This window comes from Balaenoptera acutorostrata, chromosome 7 (assembly GCF_949987535.1).
Source record: "Balaenoptera acutorostrata chromosome 7, mBalAcu1.1, whole genome shotgun sequence".
NCBI lineage: Eukaryota > Metazoa > Chordata > Mammalia > Artiodactyla > Balaenopteridae > Balaenoptera > Balaenoptera acutorostrata.
In genome coordinates this window covers 7,116,741-7,144,543 of record NC_080070.1, presented here as the reverse complement: position 1 = coordinate 7,144,543, position 27,803 = coordinate 7,116,741, and the positions used below count along the sequence as shown (strand labels likewise).

Sequence of the window (27,803 nt, the reverse complement as noted above, 5' to 3'; positions counted from 1 at the left end):
TTCCCTCCAGGTGTCGGTTTTTTCTCCACAGAGTCAAACTTCTCTGGATTCTCCCATCCCAGCTCTCAGGGACAGTTGCCTCCCTGGGTCCAAGGCCCCCCTGAGCAGGAGGAGGGAGCAGAGCAAGCCGACCGCACCGCTGCCTCGGGGGATGCGTGTAGTGGCACCAGCGCCAAAGACGCGGGTCTAAGAACAGAACCCACCAAACCGCCTTGGTGCTGGTTAGGTTTTATTTTAACAGGATGTTTCCTCTTCATTTGTTTCTCAAAATATCAGTTATATCAATATTAGAAGTGTAAACTGGTACAAAATATACAGTACATAGAAACAATCTTCTTAACTAGTCTATTGCCTAATAAAAGTACGCACAAGGGAGCTGAATGAACAGAAGCGATGGTCTCCCCCCTCGGGAAACAAGTTCCCCAGAGGACAAGGAACCAGCATCTGCTTCAACAAAACGGGAATGGATTCTCGTGTGGCAGGGACAGCATTGGGGTGGAATCAAGAAACCTTGGCCCATTTCTAATTCCACCTTCAAGATGTCAGCCAGGGAACGAGCAAGCCCTGCCCCTGGCCCAGCCCCTCAGCCCCGACCCCTCCTGGGGGAGAGCGCCCACTGGCCACCAAGGCCGCCACTTGGCTAAAGCTCGAGGCCTGATGATTTTGCTCAGGCAGATGTGGGGCTAATCTTTTAAGAGGGCAAAATGAAAAGCTCTCCTCCCCCAAACTGATGCTCCAGAAGGACGAGCCAAGTCTGTCCTGAGCCTCTTCCCAACTGTCTGCACTCATCGTGCACACGGGGTGCGAGGCTGGGATGGGTCCCCTCTGAGTAGCTTATTGCCTCATCTCTCACAGGAAAGGATGCTCGTCCGGCGTGCTTCACTAGGGCACAGTAACCATCAAATGAGGTTCCGTGCGAAAGCGTCTGGACAGCGAGAAGACACACCACACCGAGAGAAAAGGAAACGAGCATCTGGCTGGAGCAAAGGACAGCCCCTCCCCTGGAGGGGTCGGCAGGCGAGGCTCTGTTCCCGGCTCTGCTTCCGCTGCCCCTGCCTCACGTCTGCACGCCTAACGGTGCTTCCGGACAACTCTCCTTTACGAGGCCCAGGAGCCACGTACCGGGGCGGGCCGGGGGGAGCGGCACGGGGTCTGCGCAGGGCCGGCACTTGTGCAGAGCCTTTGCACATGAGAGGCCGGTGCTGAGAGACGCCGGGCTGCCCCTGCTCAGGCCTCCTGCCCGCGAGCGGAGACTGGGCTTCCACGGCTCCTGGCTGGCCTTACTTCCCAGCCCGGCCCTGGGCAGAGCCGGGTCTCCGCTCCCCTGGGGCTGTGTGCAGAGACCGGCCCATCCCTCGGGGTCACTGAGGCCAGGGAGGTCCAGGTCCCTCCTCACCCGCGTCCCCAGCCAGCCAAGCTTCCGTCACACCCTCTGTCAGACTTGGTAAGGACACAGCCCACAACACACACACGCACTCCAGAAACCAAAGGTACACTATAAAGTTTAAACTGGTGCTACTACTATTTTCCGGCTTTTTCTTCAAGAATTAAAAAAAACAAAAAGTTTCGTAATTAAATTACTTAAACTTCTATGCTGCTCAGTTTCACAATCAGAGAATTCTACTTTGTTTAGAGGTGGAAGCTGCACTGTCTGATAGTTTCTCCTGCTCCAGTGATCGGTTCAGCAAGTGGGAATCTGGTTCTCCCCCAGGCTCCGTTCCGCCTCGAAGCTTTACGCACCACCCCGCTTTCTGGAGAAGCGCCTCTTTACACTTGGGCCTGCAGGGGTCGCCCGCGGGGGCCTCACAGGTCCCCGCCGTCAGTGGGTCCCAGGACACTCAGGCCACAAGTCCAGTCGGTCACGAGGTCCGTGGAGGCCAAGGGTCCTTTGGAGGCGGGGCTCTTGAAGGGGTCGGGGGGCGCGGCAGGCAGCGGCGGCAGGGGCTGGCCGCGGGCCGGCTTGGCGCCCGCCGCGTGGTTGCGCTGGTGCTTGCGGAGGTGGTCCTTGCGGATGAAGCTCTTGCCGCACACGGTGCAGGTGAAGGGCCGCACGCCCGTGTGCGTACGGTAGTGGTCGATGAGCTTGGAGCGCTCGGTGAAGCGCTTCTCGCACTCGGTGCAGGGGAAGGGCCGCTCGCCCGTGTGCAGCATGCGGTGCCGGATGAGGTGCGCCGGCCGCGTGAAGCAGCGGCCGCACTCGCCGCACCGCAGGCCGCTGCCGTCCCGCGCGCCGCCCGCCGCCCCCGGCGCCCCGTCGGGCGGACCCCCGCAGCTGCGCTGGTGCGCGCTCAGGCTGACCTGCAGCTGGAAGCTCTTCCCGCACGCGGCGCACGTGAACGGCCGCCCCCCCGGGGGGGCCGCCGGGTGTTTCTTCAGGCCCGGCTTGTGGCTGAAGCCTTTGGTCCGGCCGGGGTACTTGCAGGGGTCGCTGAAGGGTCTCGGGGCCTGGCCGGGGTCCAGCACGGCCTCTCCGTTGTCAGACGTGGAGTAGGGCAGACCCTCAGGCCCGGTCCTCGGGTTCAGGCCCGCGGGAGGCTTACACCTGAAATTCCAGCCCCACCGGACCCCCCCGAAGAGCCAGTCCCCTGGAGGGGTCTCGTCCTGGGTCACCGCGGGGCTGGGCTCGCCCAGCTCGCGCTCGGGCCGGGCGGGCTCTCTCAGCCCCAGCACGGCGTCCTGGCTGGGGAAGGAGCTGCCCTGGCTCTCCCAGGCTCCTTCCTGGACAGGACTAGGGAAGAACCTTGTGGCTTGGCCTGGTCCGAACAGGGTCGCGTGGGCTTCTAGGTCAGTAGGATGCACTGGTGTGGCCACTACCTCCTCTTCCTGGACTTCGGTTTTTATCACAATCTTTACATCTGCTGAGAAAGACAGAAAGACCAGGTATCATTCTGTCCCCTCCCCGCTTAGAAAGGGAAGATCTTCCATCGGGACATTTGGCCCAACTATGGCCACTCTGAGCCCTAGTCTCGAAGCCTCCGGATCCAACCAGTTCAGCAGAGATGCCCCAGGTGGTCAGGTGGCTGCCTCAAACCGTGGGTGAGGACATCGTGTTCCAGACCTTCACCACAGGTAAAGCAACCAACCTATCTGCTCCCCTTGTTCTAGAACCTTCCCCACAGGAGAGCAACCATTGCATCTGCTCACCGCGTTCCATTTTCACTTTGGCTCTTAAGGCTAAACATGAAGTTATGCCAAGGAAGGAGCTCTGACCGCTGGTGGCAATGCACCCGAGGGGCAGGAGCACAGAGCTGGGCTCAGGTGGATCTGAGAATGGAACGTGCCTCCCCACAGAGCAGCGGTGACCTCAGGCAAGCTCCTGTGTGAGCACCGTTTCACAGGGGTGTGTGAAGTTTAAACCACACAGCACATGTGTGAGCACCGTTTCACAGGGGTGTGTGAAGTTTAAACCACACAGCACATGTGTGAGCACCGTTTCACAGGGGTGTGTGAAGTTTAAACCACACAGCACATGTGTGAGCACCGTTTCACAGGGGTGTGTGAAGTTTAAACCACACAGCACATGTGTGAGCACCGTTTCACAGGGGTGTGTGAAGTTTAAACCACACAGCACATGTGTGAGCACCGTTTCACAGGGGTGTGTGAAGTTTAAACCACACAGCACATGTGTGAGCACCGTTTCACAGGGGTGTGTGAAGTTTAAACCACACAGCACATGTGTGAGCACCGTTTCACAGGGGTGTGTGAAGTTTAAACCACACAGCACATGTGTGAGCACCGTTTCACAGGGGTGTGTGAAGTTTAAACCACACAGCACATGTGTGAGCACCGTTTCACAGGGGTGTGTGAAGTTTAAACCACACAGCACATGTGTGAGCACCGTTTCACAGGGGTGTGTGAAGTTTAAACCACACAGCACATGTGTGAGCACCGTTTCACAGGGGTGTGTGAAGTTTAAACCACACAGCACATGTGTGAGCACCGTTTCACAGGGGTGTGTGAAGTTTAAACCACACAGCACATGTGTGAGCACCGTTTCACAGGGGTGTGTGAAGTTTAAACCACACAGCACATGTGTGAGCACCGTTTCACAGGGGTGTGTGAAGTTTAAACCACACAGCACATGTGTGAGCACCGTTTCACAGGGGTGTGTGAAGTTTAAACCACACAGCACATGTGTGAGCACCGTTTCACAGGGGTGTGTGAAGTTTAAACCACACAGCACATGTGTGAGCACCGTTTCACAGGGGTGTGTGAAGTTTAAACCACACAGCACATGTGTGAGCACCGTTTCACAGGGGTGTGTGAAGTTTAAACCACACAGCACATGTGTGAGCACCGTTTCACAGGGGTGTGTGAAGTTTAAACCACACAGCACATGTGTGAGCACCGTTTCACAGGGGTGTGTGAAGTTTAAACCACACAGCACATGTGTGAGCACCGTTTCACAGGGGTGTGTGAAGTTTAAACCACACAGCACATGTGTGAGCACCGTTTCACAGGGGTGTGTGAAGTTTAAACCACACAGCACATGTGTGAGCACCGTTTCACAGGGGTGTGTGAAGTTTAAACCACACAGCACATGTGTGAGCACCGTTTCACAGGGGTGTGTGAAGTTTAAACCACACAGCACATGTGTGAGCACCGTTTCACAGGGGTGTGTGAAGTTTAAACCACACAGCACATGTGTGAGCACCGTTTCACAGGGGTGTGTGAAGTTTAAACCACACAGCACATGTGTGAGCACCGTTTCACAGGGGTGTGTGAAGTTTAAACCACACAGCACATGTGTGAGCACCGTTTCACAGGGGTGTGTGAAGTTTAAACCACACAGCACATGTGTGAGCACCGTTTCACAGGGGTGTGTGAAGTTTAAACCACACAGCACATGTGTGAGCACCGTTTCACAGGGGTGTGTGAAGTTTAAACCACACAGCACATGTGTGAGCACCGTTTCACAGGGGTGTGTGAAGTTTAAACCACACAGCACATGTGTGAGCACCGTTTCACAGGGGTGTGTGAAGTTTAAACCACACAGCACATGTGTGAGCACCGTTTCACAGGGGTGTGTGAAGTTTAAACCACACAGCACATGTGTGAGCACCGTTTCACAGGGGTGTGTGAAGTTTAAACCACACAGCACATGTGTGAGCACCGTTTCACAGGGGTGTGTGAAGTTTAAACCACACAGCACATGTGTGAGCACCGTTTCACAGGGGTGTGTGAAGTTTAAACCACACAGCACATGTGTGAGCACCGTTTCACAGGGGTGTGTGAAGTTTAAACCACACAGCACATGTGTGAGCACCGTTTCACAGGGGTGTGTGAAGTTTAAACCACACAGCACATGTGTGAGCACCGTTTCACAGGGGTGTGTGAAGTTTAAACCACACAGCACATGTGTGAGCACCGTTTCACAGGGGTGTGTGAAGTTTAAACCACACAGCACATGTGTGAGCACCGTTTCACAGGGGTGTGTGAAGTTTAAACCACACAGCACATGTGTGAGCACCGTTTCACAGGGGTGTGTGAAGTTTAAACCACACAGCACATGTGTGAGCACCGTTTCACAGGGGTGTGTGAAGTTTAAACCACACAGCACATGTGTGAGCACCGTTTCACAGGGGTGTGTGAAGTTTAAACCACACAGCACATGTGTGAGCACCGTTTCACAGGGGTGTGTGAAGTTTAAACCACACAGCACATGTGTGAGCACCGTTTCACAGGGGTGTGTGAAGTTTAAACCACACAGCACATGTGTGAGCACCGTTTCACAGGGGTGTGTGAAGTTTAAACCACACAGCACATGTGTGAGCACCGTTTCACAGGGGTGTGTGAAGTTTAAACCACACAGCACATGTGTGAGCACCGTTTCACAGGGGTGTGTGAAGTTTAAACCACACAGCACATGTGTGAGCACCGTTTCACAGGGGTGTGTGAAGTTTAAACCACACAGCACATGTGTGAGCACCGTTTCACAGGGGTGTGTGAAGTTTAAACCACACAGCACATGTGTGAGCACCGTTTCACAGGGGTGTGTGAAGTTTAAACCACACAGCACATGTGTGAGCACCGTTTCACAGGGGTGTGTGAAGTTTAAACCACACAGCACATGTGTGAGCACCGTTTCACAGGGGTGTGTGAAGTTTAAACCACACAGCACATGTGTGAGCACCGTTTCACAGGGGTGTGTGAAGTTTAAACCACACAGCACATGTGTGAGCACCGTTTCACAGGGGTGTGTGAAGTTTAAACCACACAGCACATGTGTGAGCACCGTTTCACAGGGGTGTGTGAAGTTTAAACCACACAGCACATGTGTGAGCACCGTTTCACAGGGGTGTGTGAAGTTTAAACCACACAGCACATGTGTGAGCACCGTTTCACAGGGGTGTGTGAAGTTTAAACCACACAGCACATGTGTGAGCACCGTTTCACAGGGGTGTGTGAAGTTTAAACCACACAGCACATGTGTGAGCACCGTTTCACAGGGGTGTGTGAAGTTTAAACCACACAGCACATGTGTGAGCACCGTTTCACAGGGGTGTGTGAAGTTTAAACCACACAGCACATGTGTGAGCACCGTTTCACAGGGGTGTGTGAAGTTTAAACCACACAGCACATGTGTGAGCACCGTTTCACAGGGGTGTGTGAAGTTTAAACCACACAGCACATGTGTGAGCACCGTTTCACAGGGGTGTGTGAAGTTTAAACCACACAGCACATGTGTGAGCACCGTTTCACAGGGGTGTGTGAAGTTTAAACCACACAGCACATGTGTGAGCACCGTTTCACAGGGGTGTGTGAAGTTTAAACCACACAGCACATGTGTGAGCACCGTTTCACAGGGGTGTGTGAAGTTTAAACCACACAGCACATGTGTGAGCACCGTTTCACAGGGGTGTGTGAAGTTTAAACCACACAGCACATGTGTGAGCACCGTTTCACAGGGGTGTGTGAAGTTTAAACCACACAGCACATGTGTGAGCACCGTTTCACAGGGGTGTGTGAAGTTTAAACCACACAGCACATGTGTGAGCACCGTTTCACAGGGGTGTGTGAAGTTTAAACCACACAGCACATGTGTGAGCACCGTTTCACAGGGGTGTGTGAAGTTTAAACCACACAGCACATGTGTGAGCACCGTTTCACAGGGGTGTGTGAAGTTTAAACCACACAGCACATGTGTGAGCACCGTTTCACAGGGGTGTGTGAAGTTTAAACCACACAGCACATGTGTGAGCACCGTTTCACAGGGGTGTGTGAAGTTTAAACCACACAGCACATGTGTGAGCACCGTTTCACAGGGGTGTGTGAAGTTTAAACCACACAGCACATGTGTGAGCACCGTTTCACAGGGGTGTGTGAAGTTTAAACCACACAGCACATGTGTGAGCACCGTTTCACAGGGGTGTGTGAAGTTTAAACCACACAGCACATGTGTGAGCACCGTTTCACAGGGGTGTGTGAAGTTTAAACCACACAGCACATGTGTGAGCACCGTTTCACAGGGGTGTGTGAAGTTTAAACCACACAGCACATGTGTGAGCACCGTTTCACAGGGGTGTGTGAAGTTTAAACCACACAGCACATGTGTGAGCACCGTTTCACAGGGGTGTGTGAAGTTTAAACCACACAGCACATGTGTGAGCACCGTTTCACAGGGGTGTGTGAAGTTTAAACCACACAGCACATGTGTGAGCACCGTTTCACAGGGGTGTGTGAAGTTTAAACCACACAGCACATGTGTGAGCACCGTTTCACAGGGGTGTGTGAAGTTTAAACCACACAGCACATGTGTGAGCACCGTTTCACAGGGGTGTGTGAAGTTTAAACCACACAGCACATGTGTGAGCACCGTTTCACAGGGGTGTGTGAAGTTTAAACCACACAGCACATGTGTGAGCACCGTTTCACAGGGGTGTGTGAAGTTTAAACCACACAGCACATGTGTGAGCACCGTTTCACAGGGGTGTGTGAAGTTTAAACCACACAGCACATGTGTGAGCACCGTTTCACAGGGGTGTGTGAAGTTTAAACCACACAGCACATGTGTGAGCACCGTTTCACAGGGGTGTGTGAAGTTTAAACCACACAGCACATGTGTGAGCACCGTTTCACAGGGGTGTGTGAAGTTTAAACCACACAGCACATGTGTGAGCACCGTTTCACAGGGGTGTGTGAAGTTTAAACCACACAGCACATGTGTGAGCACCGTTTCACAGGGGTGTGTGAAGTTTAAACCACACAGCACATGTGTGAGCACCGTTTCACAGGGGTGTGTGAAGTTTAAACCACACAGCACATGTGTGAGCACCGTTTCACAGGGGTGTGTGAAGTTTAAACCACACAGCACATGTGTGAGCACCGTTTCACAGGGGTGTGTGAAGTTTAAACCACACAGCACATGTGTGAGCACCGTTTCACAGGGGTGTGTGAAGTTTAAACCACACAGCACATGTGTGAGCACCGTTTCACAGGGGTGTGTGAAGTTTAAACCACACAGCACATGTGTGAGCACCGTTTCACAGGGGTGTGTGAAGTTTAAACCACACAGCACATGTGTGAGCACCGTTTCACAGGGGTGTGTGAAGTTTAAACCACACAGCACATGTGTGAGCACCGTTTCACAGGGGTGTGTGAAGTTTAAACCACACAGCACATGTGTGAGCACCGTTTCACAGGGGTGTGTGAAGTTTAAACCACACAGCACATGTGTGAGCACCGTTTCACAGGGGTGTGTGAAGTTTAAACCACACAGCACATGTGTGAGCACCGTTTCACAGGGGTGTGTGAAGTTTAAACCACACAGCACATGTGTGAGCACCGTTTCACAGGGGTGTGTGAAGTTTAAACCACACAGCACATGTGTGAGCACCGTTTCACAGGGGTGTGTGAAGTTTAAACCACACAGCACATGTGTGAGCACCGTTTCACAGGGGTGTGTGAAGTTTAAACCACACAGCACATGTGTGAGCACCGTTTCACAGGGGTGTGTGAAGTTTAAACCACACAGCACATGTGTGAGCACCGTTTCACAGGGGTGTGTGAAGTTTAAACCACACAGCACATGTGTGAGCACCGTTTCACAGGGGTGTGTGAAGTTTAAACCACACAGCACATGTGTGAGCACCGTTTCACAGGGGTGTGTGAAGTTTAAACCACACAGCACATGTGTGAGCACCGTTTCACAGGGGTGTGTGAAGTTTAAACCACACAGCACATGTGTGAGCACCGTTTCACAGGGGTGTGTGAAGTTTAAACCACACAGCACATGTGTGAGCACCGTTTCACAGGGGTGTGTGAAGTTTAAACCACACAGCACATGTGTGAGCACCGTTTCACAGGGGTGTGTGAAGTTTAAACCACACAGCACATGTGTGAGCACCGTTTCACAGGGGTGTGTGAAGTTTAAACCACACAGCACATGTGTGAGCACCGTTTCACAGGGGTGTGTGAAGTTTAAACCACACAGCACATGTGTGAGCACCGTTTCACAGGGGTGTGTGAAGTTTAAACCACACAGCACATGTGTGAGCACCGTTTCACAGGGGTGTGTGAAGTTTAAACCACACAGCACATGTGTGAGCACCGTTTCACAGGGGTGTGTGAAGTTTAAACCACACAGCACATGTGTGAGCACCGTTTCACAGGGGTGTGTGAAGTTTAAACCACACAGCACATGTGTGAGCACCGTTTCACAGGGGTGTGTGAAGTTTAAACCACACAGCACATGTGTGAGCACCGTTTCACAGGGGTGTGTGAAGTTTAAACCACACAGCACATGTGTGAGCACCGTTTCACAGGGGTGTGTGAAGTTTAAACCACACAGCACATGTGTGAGCACCGTTTCACAGGGGTGTGTGAAGTTTAAACCACACAGCACATGTGTGAGCACCGTTTCACAGGGGTGTGTGAAGTTTAAACCACACAGCACATGTGTGAGCACCGTTTCACAGGGGTGTGTGAAGTTTAAACCACACAGCACATGTGTGAGCACCGTTTCACAGGGGTGTGTGAAGTTTAAACCACACAGCACATGTGTGAGCACCGTTTCACAGGGGTGTGTGAAGTTTAAACCACACAGCACATGTGTGAGCACCGTTTCACAGGGGTGTGTGAAGTTTAAACCACACAGCACATGTGTGAGCACCGTTTCACAGGGGTGTGTGAAGTTTAAACCACACAGCACATGTGTGAGCACCGTTTCACAGGGGTGTGTGAAGTTTAAACCACACAGCACATGTGTGAGCACCGTTTCACAGGGGTGTGTGAAGTTTAAACCACACAGCACATGTGTGAGCACCGTTTCACAGGGGTGTGTGAAGTTTAAACCACACAGCACATGTGTGAGCACCGTTTCACAGGGGTGTGTGAAGTTTAAACCACACAGCACATGTGTGAGCACCGTTTCACAGGGGTGTGTGAAGTTTAAACCACACAGCACATGTGTGAGCACCGTTTCACAGGGGTGTGTGAAGTTTAAACCACACAGCACATGTGTGAGCACCGTTTCACAGGGGTGTGTGAAGTTTAAACCACACAGCACATGTGTGAGCACCGTTTCACAGGGGTGTGTGAAGTTTAAACCACACAGCACATGTGTGAGCACCGTTTCACAGGGGTGTGTGAAGTTTAAACCACACAGCACATGTGTGAGCACCGTTTCACAGGGGTGTGTGAAGTTTAAACCACACAGCACATGTGTGAGCACCGTTTCACAGGGGTGTGTGAAGTTTAAACCACACAGCACATGTGTGAGCACCGTTTCACAGGGGTGTGTGAAGTTTAAACCACACAGCACATGTGTGAGCACCGTTTCACAGGGGTGTGTGAAGTTTAAACCACACAGCACATGTGTGAGCACCGTTTCACAGGGGTGTGTGAAGTTTAAACCACACAGCACATGTGTGAGCACCGTTTCACAGGGGTGTGTGAAGTTTAAACCACACAGCACATGTGTGAGCACCGTTTCACAGGGGTGTGTGAAGTTTAAACCACACAGCACATGTGTGAGCACCGTTTCACAGGGGTGTGTGAAGTTTAAACCACACAGCACATGTGTGAGCACCGTTTCACAGGGGTGTGTGAAGTTTAAACCACACAGCACATGTGTGAGCACCGTTTCACAGGGGTGTGTGAAGTTTAAACCACACAGCACATGTGTGAGCACCGTTTCACAGGGGTGTGTGAAGTTTAAACCACACAGCACATGTGTGAGCACCGTTTCACAGGGGTGTGTGAAGTTTAAACCACACAGCACATGTGAAAGCACTTAGCATGCTGTTTTGCATGCAGCAAGCATTCAGTAAATGTAGCCAGCTAGCTAATGATAAAAATATTAGTGTAGTAGTAAAAATGTGTTTGATTTTATATAAATGTACTTGAATTTCATGCCCTAGAGTTTTATATCAGGGATCTAGGCTTTTAGCACGGTTTTGCGGTGCCAAAATATGACAGAAATTATTACTTAAAGTAACAGATAACTGGCTTTCAAAACAGAAGTAGAAAACTAATACATAAGTGTGGCAGTTCCTCCCAATTCGGGCCTGTGGACACCTGTCTTTGGTAGTGCTGTTATCTAAGAAGGGGTTCTAGCTGGGTTTGGGTTTTTCCAGGTCAGAGAGGAGCCAGGGTTGCTGAGTCTGGGCAAGAGGTACATCCTCTTAAGGGTTCAGCTTGTCAGGATTGACTGCTTAACACAAGAAAGGAACTGTGGGAAAATGGGCCGTCTCAAGAAAGACTGTTCAAGCCTAAGAATCTAGAAGGAGAAAAAGGACAGACTGTACAGAGTGTTCACATCACCGGCACCTAAATGCCTGCTGGCTGGACCATCAGGGGCCACGGCTGAGGCAGCTTCCGGGGCAGACATGAGCCCTTCCAGTTCTCCCTCCGCACCCCGTACCTTCCGTGGAGGCGGCCGTGCTGAGCTTCAGCGACCCGTCCGAGCAGGCGGAGGAGGGGTGGTGGGGAGGGAGATCTGCCTGCCAGGAGGTGGGCGGGATAGTGGTTGAGAAGTTGGAGTGGACGCCTGCAGTGAAGACAGAGCAGAGCCGGTGGGTTAGGGAAAGAAGCGGGCAGACCCCGTGGGAGAGGCGGAGCAGCTGCCCCGAGACCCCACCAGTGACTCTCCTGCCCGAGCGCAACGACCCCACCTCTCCTGAACCAGTTTGCTTCTGTCCCCTTCTCTGAGGCACCAGGAAGCTCAGACGTCACACTCTTGTCATACAGCCCCTCTTTAATAGGAGGCAGCTGGTGACTTAAATGTCCAGGGCTGGGGCAGGAAGACCAGGAGGGGGCTGGCAAGAGTGAGGCAGAGGAATACCAGGACAAGAGCATCATGGAACCCAGAGGGACCGGCAAGATGTCCTTCGGGGCAACCCCTGCCATAAGGTGGGAAATCTTCTAAACTAGTCAGGCCAGAGCCCACAGCCCCCCGCAATGCTTGCAGGAACTCCCTCTCCCAGGTCCTGCCCTCAGTCCCTGCATCTGGTTCGTGCCGTCTGCTCCCAGCCTCAGCCACTCACCAGAGGCAGCGTCGGTAGAGACGTCTCCTGCCCCGGAGTCCAGCTGGCTGAGGCCCCACGGCTCCTCCCCGATGTCTGGCTGTCCGGCTGCCCACGCCTCCACGCCTAGAGTCTGCTGCTCCTGGAGCTGGAGCTCACCTTCTTGCTTGATCTGCATTAAGAGGTCAGGGGCAGGAACGGGGGGCCCTGAGCCTGAGAAAAAGAGAGTGCGTGAGTGACAGCATCAGGGGCCCTGGGGCGGACACACGTCCAGCCAAGGAAAGGCACACGGGGCCTTGCAAAGGTCAAACAGCAAAAGAGCCCGGTGGAAAGGGAAGGCAAGAGCTCAAACAGGGACTGCGGGGCCTTCCAGGCAAAGCATGAGGCCACGTGGTATTGAGCACACGGGTCAGGCAGGGAGAAGTGAGGAACACAAAACGCATTCTCAGGGCTGGATCTCTGGTCCCTGGGCAAGACTGTGCTGCCCTAGGGAGGTCCTGCTCTCACTTTAAACACAGAAATGCTAGATAAAATCTACCCCCGTCCCCAAAACCTTACCCCTACACATGTATTTACGTGAGCACGAAAGAAAGGTTCCAGATATAAGAATCAAAGAAAAAACACAAAGTCAAATCAAGAGTTTGAGCAGGAGCCAAGTAGAGTTGTTGAAACAGGATGCAGGCCTTAGGGGCTGGGCTTGGATGTCCAAGTGAGGTGAGAGCAGAGCTGAGTTGCCCGCATCAGCCGGGAGCCGTGAGGCTCTGTCCCATCAGGTGGATGGGGACTAAAACTCCGTCCACCTAGGGGCACAATAAGGAAGCTGCGTCTTGTCCAGGGCCGTGGATGGAAAAGCCACCCGTAATAAATGAGATTCCCGTGTCCACACGAACTTCATACTAACCACGTGGTGCAGCTGAGAAAAGCTGAGAAATTCACAGAAAAATTGGCTGAGAACCACGGCAACCCAGGAGGCCCCCGAACAGAGGCAAGTGCCAACCTGCCCATAGGGGCACACCCACAAGGCAGGCCTTAAGGGGCCCCTACTAAAAGGCTAAACTTACAAACCAGAAGAGGAGCCAAATGCCATGAGAGCCATGGCAGAACTCACTCCCACAAACTACAGAAGAAGAATAGGCTGAAGGATACAGTAGCATAAGTATGTTTAAAATATTCAAAGAAATAAAGGAAGGAACAGAATCTGTAAGGCAAGAACAGGAAATTATTTTTAAAAAGGCAGATGTGAAAGAGAACCAAATAGACATTCTAGAAGTGACAAAAGCAGTCATGGAAATAAAAACTACAGTGGCTGGCTTAACAACAGAATGAACACAGTTGCAGAGAAAATTAGTGACTTAGAAGATGGATCTGGGGAAACAATTCAGAGTACAACACTGAGAGATAAAGAAATGAAAATATGAAAGAGAAGTTGAGACACGGAGGATTAAACGAGAAGTTGCAACATATGCTGGCAGAAATCCCAGAAGGAGGGAATGAGAAATGGATACATGGCAACAGGTAAAGAAATAATGGCTGAGGGGCTTCCCTGGTGGCGCAGTGGTTGAGAATCTGCCTGCTAATGCAGGGGACACGGGTTCGAGCCCTGGTCTGGGAAGATCCCACATGCCACGGAGCAGCTGGGCCCGTGAGCCACAACTACTGAGCCTGCGCGTCTGGAGCCTGTGCCCCGCAACGGGAGGGGCCGCGATAGTGAAAGGCCCGCGCACCGCGATGAAGAGCGGTCCCCGCACCGCGATGAAGAGTGGCCCCCACTTGCCGTAACCAGAGAAAGCCCTCGCACGAACCGAAGACCCAACACAGCCAAAAATAAATAAATAAATAAATAAAGTAGCTATAAAAAGTCTAAAAAAAAAAAAAAAAAAAAAAAAAAAAAAAAAAAAGAAATAATGGCTGAGAATTTTCCAAAATTGAAGGCATGGTGAGCCCATGGCTTGAAGGAAAACACCACTTCCTAAGTAGGAAATAAAAAAGAATATAAACCTAGACAATATTCATGTGAAATGGAACAGCAAAGACAAAGAGAAAATCTTAAAAGGCACCAGAGAGAAAAGAATGACATTCAGACTGAAAGCAGATTTCTATCAGCAAGTACGATGTCAGAAGATAATATTTTCAAAATGCTGAGGGAAAATGGCTGTCAAAATGAGGCTAGTATAATTCTCATTGCACAAACTAGAGAACAGTACATGAAAAAATTTATAAAATGACCATTTATGAACAGGTATGCAAAGATTCTAAATGAAAGAAATACAAATCAAATCCAGTAATATGTTTTCAAAAAAGAAAAAGAGACAATACATTACGAACAAACTGGGTTTATCCTGAGAACTCAAGGATAAGCTACCCCTGGACGATACAGTAACACAACTCACAAACAGATTAATGGAGAAAACAATAGTCATCTCAACAGACACAGAAGCAGCATTCAACTCTTCTATTTCTGGCATATGGCTGGCTAGCTGTGCAGGGAAACTCCTCTCGATATGGAGTATCTAAAAATGATGGGTAAAGTATAAAAACACAAACATTTTTAAGCATGGATGACCTCTAAGAAAGCCTAAGTCAACCATGGTAAACTGTAGGGCATCTCCCACTCCCCTACTGCTGGGCTACAATGGACTGTGCACACCTGGGACAGACAGATGTGAGAAGCCTAGTGCGTAAGCAGGGTGGAAGGTTGGGCTGGAGACCCCTCACCACCACCACACACATAAACCTGGGACCAAAGAGCAATGTTCCCAGTGCACTAAACATAAAACAAAGGTGAAAACCTGCCCTGTGAAAGGCAACTGCCCATTCTGGCCTTTGGTCTTAGCTGAGTGGGGAGAACAGTCTCCCCTGGGAGTTGACCCCCCCCCCACCCCGAGGCTGGTGCTCCAAACTAATTAAAAATAATAACAGTTTAAGGAGGAAAAAATCTAAATGAGTAATTCTCAAGGGAGGAGTGGGAAAAAGAAAAAGAAATACAGAAAAGGCAGGGCTAAGGTCTCGCAGCACAATTTAAGAGGGTGGCTAAGAATCCAAACACCCTAGCGGCCACGGTCAATGTCAATGATCTAGACCAGCGCCGTGCAACAGAGATCAAGGTGGGCCACGTATCTAATTTTAGGTTTGATAGTAGCTACCTTAGAAAAGTAAAAAGAAACAGGTGAAATAATTTTAGCAATATTTTTTTTAACCCGATATATCCAAATATATCCAAAGTATTCCCTTAGACATATACGTATTTCATCCTTTTAAGTGCTCAATAGTCACATGTGGCTGGTGCCTACTGTTCTGGACATTTCACACGTAAGGACGAGCAGACTAAAAACAAGTAAGAAACTCAGCTATGTGCTGTTTACAGGAGACACACCTGAAACAGAAGGATGCAAAAGCAGTGTGAGACAATAAAAGATATACTAAGTCAAATAAACAATTAAAAACAAAAAGATGTGGTTATACCATATCAGATGAAATAGACTTAAAAAGAAAAATATCCATAGAAATAAAAAAGAATCACTGCACAATGGTAAATTGACCAGAAAGATAAAATAATTCTATGATTTAAATCGAATAACATAGCTTCAAAATAATAAAGCAAGAGGAGATTAACCAAGATGGCGGAGTAGAAGGACGTGCTCTCACTCCCTCTTGCGAGAGCACCAGAATCACAACTGGCTGCTGGACAATCATTGACAGGAAGACCCTGGACTTCACCAAGGAGGACACCCCACGTCCAAGGACAGAGGAGAAGCCACAGTGAGACGGTAGGAGGGGCGCAATCAGAGTAAAATCAAATCCCATAACTGCTGGGTGGGTGACTCACAGACTGGCGAACACTTATACCACAGAAGTCCACCCACTGGAGTGAAGGTTCTGAGCCCCACCTCAGGCTTCCCAACCTGGGGGTCCGGCAAAGGGAGGAGGAATTCCTAGAGAATCCGACTTTGAAGTCTAGTGGGAATTGATTGCAGGACTGTGACAGGACTGGGGGAAACAGAGACCCCACTCTTGGAGGGCACACACAAAGTAATGTGTGCATCGGGACCCAGGGGAAGGAGCAGTGACCCTGGGGGAGACTGAACCAGACGTACCTGCTGGTGTTGGGGGGTCTCCTGCAGAGGCGAGTGGTGGCTCTGTTTCACCGTGGGGATAAGGACACTGGCAGCAGAGGTCCTGGGAAGTTCTCCTTGGCGTGAGCCCTCCCAGAGTCTGCCATTAACCCCACCAAAGAGCACGGGTAGGCTCCAGTGTTGGGTTGCCTCAGGCAAAACAACCAACAGGGAGGGAACCCAGCCCCACCCATCAACAGTCAAGTGGATTAAGGTTTTACTGGGCTCTGATCGCCACAGCAACAGGGAGGGAACCCAGCCCCACCCATCAACAGTCAAGTGGATTAAGGTTTTACTGAGCTCTGACCGCCACAGCAACAGTCATCTCTACCCACCACCAGAGCCTCCCATCAAGCCTCTTAGATAGCCTCAACCACCAGAGGGCAGACAACAGAAGCAAGAAAAACTACAATCCTGCAGCCTGTGGACCAAAAACCACAGTTACAGAAAGACAGAGAAGATGAAAAGGCAGAGGGCTATGTACCAGATGAAGGAACAAGAAAAAACCCCAGAAAAACAACTAAATGAAGTGGAGATAGGCAACCTTCCAGAAAAAGAATTCAGAATAATGATAGTGAAGATGATCCAGGACCTCGGAATAAAATAATAAAGCAAAACTGACAGAACTCCAGGAGAAATGAACAAATCCACCTCCTCTGTGGGCAACTGACATACCATTTTCCATAACTGGTAAACCAAGCCAACCAAAGATTATAGGATCTGAACAACACTATTAACAAACTGACCAAATGGACATAAGCATAACTTAAAGACAAGGAAAACACAAGATTCTCAAGCCATACAAAACATTAAGAAAAAATGAATACTTTCTAGGCCATAAAACAAACTTCAATAAATTTTAAAAGATTAGTATTTTACACATCTATTTTCTAACTATAACACCATTAAGTTAGAAATCAATAACAGATATCCTCAAACTCCCCATATATACTAAAATTAAAAAAAATATATATATATATATGCTTTCTAAATAATCCAAGGCTCTAAGGACAAATCACAATGAAAATGGAAGCTATTTGGAACCCAATGCTAATGAAAAAATTATCAAAATGTGTGTCTGTATCTACATGGTACTTAGAGGAAAGTTTGTAGCCTCATATGTCTATATTAAAAAAGAGGAAACAGGTTGAAAATTAATAGGTCAAGCAGTCAATGCAAGATGTTAGAAAGTAACAACAATAAAATAAAAGCAATAAAAATAAAAAGAAAGGAAATACTATGAGAGTGTAAATTAATAAAAGAAGAAACAAAGAACACAGAGAAGCAAAAGTTGGTTCTTTGGAAAGGATATTAACCAATACATCTCTAGCAAGATTACCAAGAGAAAAGGAGAAAGCACCAATAACCAACATGAAGAATGAAAAAGGGACATAATTATAGATGTAGCTGAGATTAAAAAATAGAATATTATGAATGTTATTCCAAGAAATTTGAAACCTCTGGGGAAATGAACAAATTCCTTAGAAAAACTAGAACTTGCCAAAACTGAATAAAGAAGGTCCTATAACTATTAAAGAACTTAAATCAGTAGACAAAAATCTCCCCCACGAAGAAAAACATTCAAAGAATAGATAATTCCAATATTACACAAACTCTCTGAGCAAATAAAAACAGAGGGAATACATCATAACATATCTTTAATATCAAAACCAGCCACAGACAGTCTGAGAAAGGAAAAGTATAGGCCAGTCTCACTCATGAACAAAGATTCAAAAATCCTAAACAAAATAATTAGCATATTAAGGCCAGCAATGTATGTAAAGGATCATGACTAAGTTAGGTTTTTTTTCCCAAAATTTCAAGGTTGGTTCAACATGAGAAAATGACATAATTTACCATACCAGCAGGTTAAAGAAGAAAAATCATATAATCCTCTCAATAGATAACAAAATAGCATTCCAAAAAAATTCAACAGCGATTCCTGTTAGAAACATCTAGTCAACCAGACATGTACAAAACTCTTTTAACCTGATAAACAGCACTGATCAAAAAACTTTTAACAAATATTAGACTCAATGTGAAAAGTTAAAAAGTATCTTCTTTAACATCATGAACCAATAAGATGACCTGTTGTCATCACTTCTATTTAAGGATTTTCTGGGAGTTCTCAGCCAGCACAAGAAAACAAGAGAAAACCAAATCATAAAGATTTGAAACGAAACAAAAAATTCTTATTACTCATAGGGGATACAATTATCTTTTCAGAAAACCCGAGACTCATCAGACAATTATTGCAAAAGTTATTAGTACTAATGAGAATTTTGGCAAGGTTCCTAGATAGATATATCGATAAATAAAAGACAACTGCATTTTTGTCTACTCTTAGGGTTTTAAGGGAGCCTGGCAATTACCATTTTTCTTCCCTGTCATGGATCTTAACAATTAGAGAAATAAAACAAAAGAGGAAGGCTGGTGAGGGTAAACTCTTTTTATTACTGATAAATGAGGATGCATTTTATGTAAGAGGGGTCCTCAGCACTGACCCTGGATCAGGAAGTCACCCTGGACCATGGTGAAGGAGGCTCTCCCCAGCAGAGCAGCAGAGACTGTCTGTCCCTGGGGGCAGCCAGCTGCCCAAGGGAAGAAGGTTGGGCAAGGACTGTGCTTGTCCAATCCTTGCTCCCAAACTCCCCGATGAGGTGCATCCCTGGTGGCACCCCTGGTGGGGTGCCTAACTGGGTGGGAGAGAATGGGATGTTACATAACTGAGCCCCTGTCACAGGAGAAAAAGCACCAGGAAAGGGTGCTCCCTGCCCCCAAGACCCCAGCACACACCAGCAACAAACAGAAAAAGGCACCACTGACAACAGCGATGTAAAAAATGCAAAGGACGGAGGAATATAGGTAACAAAAAAACGTACAAGACCTTGTCTGAAGAAAGTTATAAAACTTCACTGAGATGTTACAGATGAGATAAATGGAGTGACTTAACGATATTCACCCTTAATATAGTAGGGGGTCAATTCTCTCCAAAATGATTAATAGAATCAATGCAATTCCAACCACAATCCCAACTGGATTTTTCATGGAATTTGATAAGGGAATTAGAGAGTTTACCTGAAAAGAGCAAAGGAAAAGAAGACCCAGAGTGCCAGTGAGAAAGTAGTAGGGTCCCAACCTCCCATGGCCATAAAAGTCTGTTCCAGATGGATTAAGAACTTGAACGTGAAAGGCAACAGTTTAGAAAAAATATAAGATGATGTACTACGACCTTGAGGTAGGGGAAAATTTCTTAATTAAGACATAAAAAGGATAAACCATAAAGGTAAAAAATTAGTCCAAGTAAGTTAAAATTAAAAGCATCTGTTCTTTAAAGCATACCATAAGTGGAGAAGATTTACACATACTCACAAAAAAAAAATTGATATTCAGAATAGAACTCTTACAAATCACTATGTAAAGGGAAAACAAAAGAAAGATGGACAGAAGGCATAAACAGGCATTTTATAGGAGAGGAAAGACAAGTGGCCCATAAACGTAGGCTCTAACATTCAATCTCATTAATTAGGAAAATGCACATTTTAAACTATAAATTTTAAACCATTTCACTCCCACCAGATGGGCAGAAATTAAAATGTGAGGCATTTCCAGGGCTGGTGAGGACGGGGTACAGCGGGGACCCTGGCGCTGCTGGTGGGTGCTGACTGGCACCACCACTTCAGAGCACACCGAGACATTACCGGGAAAAGCTGAGCATGCACCTTCCTATGACCCAGCAGTTTCACACCCGGGCTCCTGCGTTCTGGGCCTGCAGCTGGAGGACGGAGGGCTCCCACTGCAGTGGGGAAGCCTGTGGAAGGAGCAGGTTCTGACGGGCAGATGAGGAGCTCGGGGAGGCACGTGCTCCAAACGGGCCGTCCGGCAGCTGTCCACGTGCAGACAGACCAGGCGGCGGGCGTGCAGGATTCGGGGCAGAGGTCCCGGTGGGAGTACCCACCGGGAGGACGGAGTGTGGGCACAGAGAGAGGAGGCGGAGGGCTGAGGGCACCCCAATGCTTAAAGATCAGAAAGGGCAGCAGGAAATAGCAAAGGAAAGGTGGGAGGAAAACCAGGAGAGGCTATATTGAGGAGCAACGACACCAGTGACACCAGCGCCCTCCAGGCAGGGAAAGAGGGTGAGGAAAGGGGAGGAAGCAGGTCTCCGCTGGGCAAGAATGGGTGGACAGCTGGGGAGGAGCCTGAGGATTGGCGGGCTTGCCGAGCACCCACTTCCCCAAGCACAGCTGGGAGGATTTAGGGGTTGAAGAGAAGTGGGAGAGGAGGTCTGACGAGCGGCTGTACGAAGCCCAGAGCGGGGGAGCGTGAGCCGGGGTCCCGGCTTCTTGGACCCAGGAGGGCAGGAATGAAGGCCACCCAGGGTTCCCGCTGACGGGCTCAAGGCAGAGAGGGGAGCTCTGAGTGCCGGAGGGGAGGGCTGGGCAGGGACTCGCCAGAAGCCACCACATTTCCAGGCCCCTATTCACTCTCATTATCGTGTATATTTATTACATCCAGGGAGGCCTCCACATGGATAGAATAAATACAATAAAACAAACCTACGGGGAACCTCCCACCCAAGGTAAGCAGCTGGCAGCCCCACGTGTCATAACTATCTTTTCCATCCAGACAGCACTCTGCTCTAGTCAATTTCCAGCTTTCAGCACTGTCCCTGTTGACCTGAACTGGTGACTGATTTCTGAACACGGCCTGCCCCGGGTAGAGGGAAAATCTAACTGCGATGACACAGCAAACACGGAAGACACATTTTGTGAATCACAAATTAAACATATAAGACTTTTTAGTAATCTAGGTGTTCAGACGGAAGGGAAGCCCCAAGGCAGGGGGTGCAGACAAGGAGTCTTGGGAGGAGGTGGGCTTGAGCCTGCAGGGGCGGGGTCTCCCTGGTAAGTGACAGACCGTCGCTGACCCCCAGCCCAGCAAGGTCTTCCCGTCAGCCATTTGGCTTTTCTCACGTGTCTACCTGTCCTTTCCTTAACTTTCAAAGGTGCTGACTGGCCCAGGAAAACCTGAGACCGTAGTATCAGGTATCCAGATTCACCTTAAATAAATCAGTGACTCTAACGGTGTTGAAACGTGGCTAATGGGTTAATGTTCTGCGATTACTAATGGTTTTAAGTGAAATTTGGTTCTCGGGTGGAGGCAAGGCTGACTCTTTGTAAAGCTGTGAATGAATTAAATTTTGTCTTTATTATCTTCTACCTTCCTGTCTGTGTCCCCCTCCTTCTTCCCCTAATGCTGAGCCACTGACACCATCTCTTTCCTAAAAAGACTAGGTTTGCTGCCTGTTTCCACGCTGGGAAGTATTCCTGGAGTGTTAGCTGAACAGGCTATAGGTCATAATTCAACTATAAAAAAACTCAGGTTTAAAACATTGATGTTTTTCCTTGGCTCTCCCTGGAAAGAACGTCACACCCTCCCTGGCCCTTTACTTTTGTTTCCATCTGATTGCCTGCTATGTCCCTAGCCTTCCCCCAACCCCTCACCTGGACTCGGGTCCACAGGAACATCTGGAACCTTGGGGCCAGCGCGACGCCAGCTGCACGGCTCCTTCCCCTGTTCAATCTGGGAGAGGACCTCGGGCTTGGAGATGGCATAGTCTGGGGAAAGACAGAAGGGTTAGCTTTTGCCATGTTCCGTTCAGAGCTGGGGGCAGGCAGCCTGGGAAACCAAGATGGCCTAGAAACTACATTTCTTGATTGGTAAAGGGCAGTGGTTCCCAACCATAGGCAATTTTGCCTCCTAGGGGACATCTGTCAAAGTCTGAGACATTTTTGGTTGTCACGACTGGGGGCTGGGGGAGAGGTGCCACTGGCATCTGCTGGGAAGAGGCCAGGGACACTGCCGAACATCCTACGAGGCACAGGATAGCCCCCAAAACAAAGCCTCATCTGGCCCAAGATGCAGTGCTGAGCTGAAGACACTCTGGTATAGGGTCTCGAGGTTAAGAAGCCGTACGTTCCTGCAAACTGAAATAGAACCTCACACCCGCACCTGCTCCCAGCCTCATAACCATGCCTTTTTGCCTTCAGACCTGGGGTCACACAGATACCATCCCAAGAGGTAATAAGCCCAGAAGAAACAGTCCAGGCCTTCTTGGGGGTACTGCATGAAGGGAGCGACAGCAGGCCCAGGGTCTGGGGAAGCCTCCAGGTGTGAAGGCAGCGCTGGCTGGGAGAAGCATGGTCTGCCCACATTCTCCACTGACCCAGAGGAGCGACTCGGTCAAGGCCTCACATCTCAGCAAGAGAAGGCGAGAGAAAAAGTCCTTCTCAAACCTGGGTTCATCATACTGGATCTGAGAGCGGTAGGGGCCTTCTCCACTCCAGGTCTCAGCAGGAGAACAGAAGCGGCTGTGCTCTGAGCCTGGTTAGGAGGGGGGCCACCATGCCTCCCGGTCTGGCACCCCGCGAACTTCACCAAGTAGAAGGCAGCTTTTGACTCCGTCACCCAGGGCTCATCCTTAGGAAGGGGAGGCGATAACCGTGCCCGGTCAAGGTTCCCAGTGATTTACGTATCCTCGGGACAAAAGCCACCAGAAGGAAGAGAGAAGCTGAGGTCTCCCCAAATCACACATAACCAAGAAACGAGTCTCAGGCCTTACCCAGGGAGACCAGCGTCTCGTAGTTGCCCCGCATCACATGCTTGTACAGCTCCTTCTGCCACTCATCCAGCTTGCCCCACTCCTGCTCAGAGAAATACACGGCCACATCATTGAAGGTCACGGGCACCCGGAACCACATTGTCACGCACGCTCACCCGCACGCTGACGGGCACGGGCTGTCCCACCCCCCGGCGCCCAGGGCTTACCTTGGGGGCCTCGCCCTTGCTGCCCGGGGGCAGCCGCAGGATCCAGAAGTTCCTGTTCCTCAGAAGGTTCTCCACGTTCTCCAGCCGCCTCTGCAGCAGCCCGTACTCCTGCAGCAGGGTCCCCAGCACGGCCCACTTGCCCTCCAGCTGGTTCCCCAGCTCCACGGCCGTCTTCTCGCAGTCGGCCAGCTTCTTCTCGGCCATCCCGGTTCTACCTTCTAGGGAAAGCAAGCGGGCAGCCTGCGATTCGATCTTCCTCTCCATGGCCTGAATTGTAGCTGCCATTGTCCACGGAGAAATCTTTCAGAAACAGAGAGGAGACCAGCATCAATCATTCTGCCCGCCGTGTTCCTTGAGCCCCTCTCTCCGAGGCATCAGGGAGCTGAGCGGGGAGCGCACGTGTGGGAAGTGGGGGTGTCCTGTGCCACACGCCAGATCTCGGCCTGGCGGTCAGCTCCTCTGGGCGGGTGCCCTCCCTCCAGGCCTCTGCAGCACTCCTTGCAGACCCCCATCAGGGCACTCGCCGCCCTATACAGTAACCTCCCGCATCCGCCTCTGCGAGCTCTCTGAAGGCACTGCTGCATCTTTTCACAGCACAGTGAGGGGACCGTGCTAGGCGCTCGGTGCAATTTTGCTAAATCAACAGTGACTTCGCACTGCTGGGGTGTTTTAATGGAGAAATAGTAAACTGCAGATTTACTAGAGCCCCGCCAGCACCTCCCATCATAATTGCACAGGATCTGTCTACTGATGATGACCTAGCAAAAAAAACAGCTGGTTCACTGAAACGACACAAACACAAGCGCTGCTCAACCGCTTTATTAAAAAGCAACTCGTGTCTCTTTAATAAACATGCAAATCTGATGACTAATTCCTTTCCACCCCAGGACAATCTAATTTTGTCCAATTACCAGCCCCCTCAAACTAAAAATCACCATTACTGAAAATCTCCCCCAGCCAAGAGTTTGACTTTTTGACAAAACACGAGCCCCTGCCCTTGTGAGACTGACCTTTTCTCTCACTGTTCCCACCCTTCCCAAGGGGCGAATTAACGGTCTCAGACATTTTTGTCGCTGCCCCAGGATCAGTGACACACCTTACAGACTGGTGAGGAAGGTAAGACATATGCCATAAGGTTAGACTTTTATATGTGCTGCAACCATCATAAACCATCATTCCCCTGACTTGCCTGTCGCTGGACAGTTCACATCGTGGCTTAGATGACTGGCAGCTGGGGACACTGAGGCAAGGGCACATTTTGCTTTGGGTGGGGCTCGACCACTAGACGCCCCCCCCCAACCCACATCTGAAGGTAGGACCCATGGGTCAGAGAGGAAGTCCTGATATTTATACCTTCTGGCAGCACCTGAGGATCAATGGTACCTAACAGCATTCCGAAAATTATTCCTAAACAAATGTTTGGTGACTATTTGCAAAATTAAAAAGTGACTGGTAGGAACCAGTGCGGATTCATTTAGAGAAAGTCACTGAGAACTAGAACATGGGTGGATGCCTCAGAAAATAGTGACAGGAGAGTTTGAGCAGAGGCTGAAAAAACTGTCAAGGATGGAGCATCAGGGATTTTGTGGTTGTTTGGAAGGCAGCTGGATCAGATGACCTCTGACCTGAAGAAGGTAGGGCTTTAGCTGGGCCTCAAAGGATGCGGAGGAGCTGGATTGGCACAGAAACAACTGGATGTGGGACTCTTGCTCAAGAGGTAGGTGGTTCTGCTCTGAGGCTGCAAAGACTGCACTGGGCTGGCACCTTGGGCTGGCGCAGCCCTGCCCCTGGGCGCGAGGCCACGTTTCTTCCCTTCCCCTCACTCCTCCTCTCTTGATCAATCCCTGACATACGACCCCAGCCTCTAAACGTTTGCTTCAGAAGTGTCCTTTCACTTTATCGCCCAGCTCCCCATCCCCAGAAATCCCACTCGGCCTCCAAGAGCATCTGACTGCCATTATTATAATCTTTGTGTTGCAGGAAAAGGGCATCTGCATAAACTCCGACCTTATAAATAAGGCACATGCAGTTTTCTTACATTTTAACGGGGCCAGGGAGCCTCACGTGAGGCCTTCACACTACTTGGTGAGAGGTGGCGACTGTTTCTACTCAAGCCCAGCTCCTCACTGAATGTTGGTTGGACAAGATGGGGCTGGCCTCAGACTCCTGCCAGGGAAGCGTAAACTCTTCGCTTGAGAACAGCGGATGGGAAGAGAACTCCAAATCCTTCAATGGCTCCCCACCCATATGATGAAGTCCAGGCAGGCATTCAAACCCCTTCCAACTCTCCCTGCAGCCTCCTCTCCCCGTGCCTCCCTACCAAAACCATCTTTTCCAGGCAAACGACTTCTGTCTCCTCCTTGACCATGCCCGGCACTGCCTGCCAGTCTGTGTCCAAGCCTCCTCCCTACCTGAAAAGCTCCACGGGTCCAGCTCAGCCTGATGAAATCCTAGCCTCCCCTAAAAGCCCAGCTCAAATCACAGCAGCACGGGCCAGGAAGGTGCGCGCACCTCTTTCTGCTTTGCTTTACCATCACCAGTGTACCTGTCTGCTTCCCCCAAAGCGCCAGTGTGTCCCAGCACACAGAGCGACCCTGTCTTTCCACACCTTTTCTAGCCGTGCGATCCTGGGCAAGTTAACTTCTCTAGGCCTCGGGTTTTTCTCTTTTATGACAGAGAATCAGAGCCTACCCCCTAGGTTTGCTGTGAGGACAAAATCACGCCTAACAGGGCTGGTGCCGTGCCTGCGTCCCTCTAGGAACCGGAGCAGCTGTCTTCCGCCCCGACCCCGAGCGAGCCGGGCACGCAGAGGGGCCTCGGTGCCAGCGGAATCGCCGCCGCTCGGGACGCCTCCCAGGTGCCACCAGGCCGCTGGGGGGAGCTGGGGGGAAGGGAACGCAAAGCTGAGCGGTGGGCAGAGAAAGGAGACGCGGGGTGGGGGGCGCGGAGACGAGGGGGCCAGCGGATGGGGCGGGGGCAGGAAGCCCCGGAGGGCAGCAGGAACTCGGCGTGGGGCGGCCTCTGGTGCGCGGACGGCCGGTCCCGCCCTGCTCAGGCTCGGCCCGGAACGGGGGGCCTGGCCGGCGGGTGCCTAGGCCCCGGCGGACCCCGCGTCCCGCTCGCCGGAGCCCCAGGCCCGGCGGCCCGGCCCGGCCCCCGGAGTCCCTCCCTAGGGCCTGCGGCGCCCTGTGCTGGGCCCGGGCCGCCCCGGCCCCGAGTCCGCACGTCCGTGCGCGCGGGCCGCCCTTACCGGAGCCGCGGCCGCCTCGGCCATGGCCCTGCGCTGTCCGGCTCGGCCCGGAGGAAGTCGCCGCCGCCGCCGCCGCCGCGCGGCCCCACGCGAGCCGGCCCCCGGCCTCTCCGCAGGCGGCGCCCGCCCGGCCCTGCCGTCCCCGCCCGCGTCGCCGCGCTCCTCGCTGGCCGGCCCGCGCCGCTCCGCCCGCAGACGCGCCGCCGCCGTCAGCGCCCGGCCGGTCCACACTGCATCCTGGGAGCCGGCGCAGGCCCGTGAGGCTTCCTGGAGGCAGCGCGGCCGCACAGCCCCACCTGCAGCCCGGAGAGGCGAACGGCAGGCGCGGCGCCCGCCCCGCCCCGCCCAGCCCCGCCCGGCGGCCCTTTGCCGCTGTGCCACCCGCCTGCCCGCCGAGCCCCGGACACTGCCCGGCCCGCCGGCCTCCCGACCCACCGAACCCCCGACCCGCCGACTCGCCGACCCACCCTGCCGCTGACCCGCCAACCCCCCGGCCCCTGATCCAACGGCCCGCCGATCCCCCTGGCCCCTTGATCTTACCGACCCACTGGCCTGCCACTCCGCCGACACCCCGATCCCCCGAGTCCCCGACCCCTAGGCCCACCGAACACGGCCGGGTGCGCGCTGAGTCGCCGCCCGGACTCAGCGCCAGACCTGCCGCCGGCCGCGAGAGCCTCGGGCTTTGGTCCCCCGCGCCCCGAGGGACTCGATAACCAAAAAGGATCTCCCCGCTCCAGGGGGCAGCCGGGCCGCCCCCGGTGACCACGGCGACGGCGGCCGCCCCCCCCCCATGCGAACCCCAGGAGACCCGCGCCTTCTCCCCTGGGGCGCCCGCCACGTCGCCTCTGCTGCTTTAGGTCCTGCGGGGCGATCTGGGCTTCTTGTGTGTTTACTTACTTGGACAGCTGTACCTCATGTCTACCTTTGATTTGAAATGGAAAAAATTCTTCCAACAATAGGAATATAGCTCACTAAATCCCTGTAGGCAGCCACTTAGAACTTTCTATAAAGTGTGGGTTAGCTATAAAAAATATTTTTAATGGGATGGACAACGGAACACAATACCATCACCTAAAATTATTTTGGTGAAGAACTTTGTATGGGAAGATGTTCATGATATTTGTCCAGTCTGTCCAGAATGATTATATT

The 27,803-nt window shown here is 51.2% G+C and overlaps 1 protein-coding gene across 4 annotated transcripts; it reads right to left on the bottom strand.

Annotated features, from left to right (window-relative positions):
* Positions 1-211: 211 nt before the first annotated feature.
* ZNF746 (zinc finger protein 746) lies at positions 212-26,877 on the bottom strand. Of its 4 annotated transcripts, XM_057550302.1 has the most exons (8): positions 26,655-26,877; positions 26,096-26,285; positions 23,405-23,704; positions 23,199-23,280; positions 22,081-22,194; positions 12,486-12,677; positions 11,864-11,989; positions 212-2,858 (listed from the first exon to the last, which is right to left on the bottom strand). In XM_057550302.1, the coding sequence occupies exons 3-8, from the start codon at positions 23,687-23,689 to the stop codon at positions 1,804-1,806; spliced, it is 1,854 nt and encodes a 617-aa protein (XP_057406285.1). In that variant the 5' UTR covers positions 23,690-23,704; positions 26,096-26,285; positions 26,655-26,877; the 3' UTR covers positions 212-1,803. The 4 variants fall into 4 exon arrangements, with proteins under 4 accessions (XP_057406285.1, XP_057406283.1, XP_057406284.1 ...); XM_057550300.1 differs by lacking the exon at positions 26,096-26,285; XM_057550301.1 differs by lacking the exon at positions 26,096-26,285 and having other exon boundaries at positions 212-2,855.
* Between the last annotated feature and the right edge of the window lie 926 nt (positions 26,878-27,803).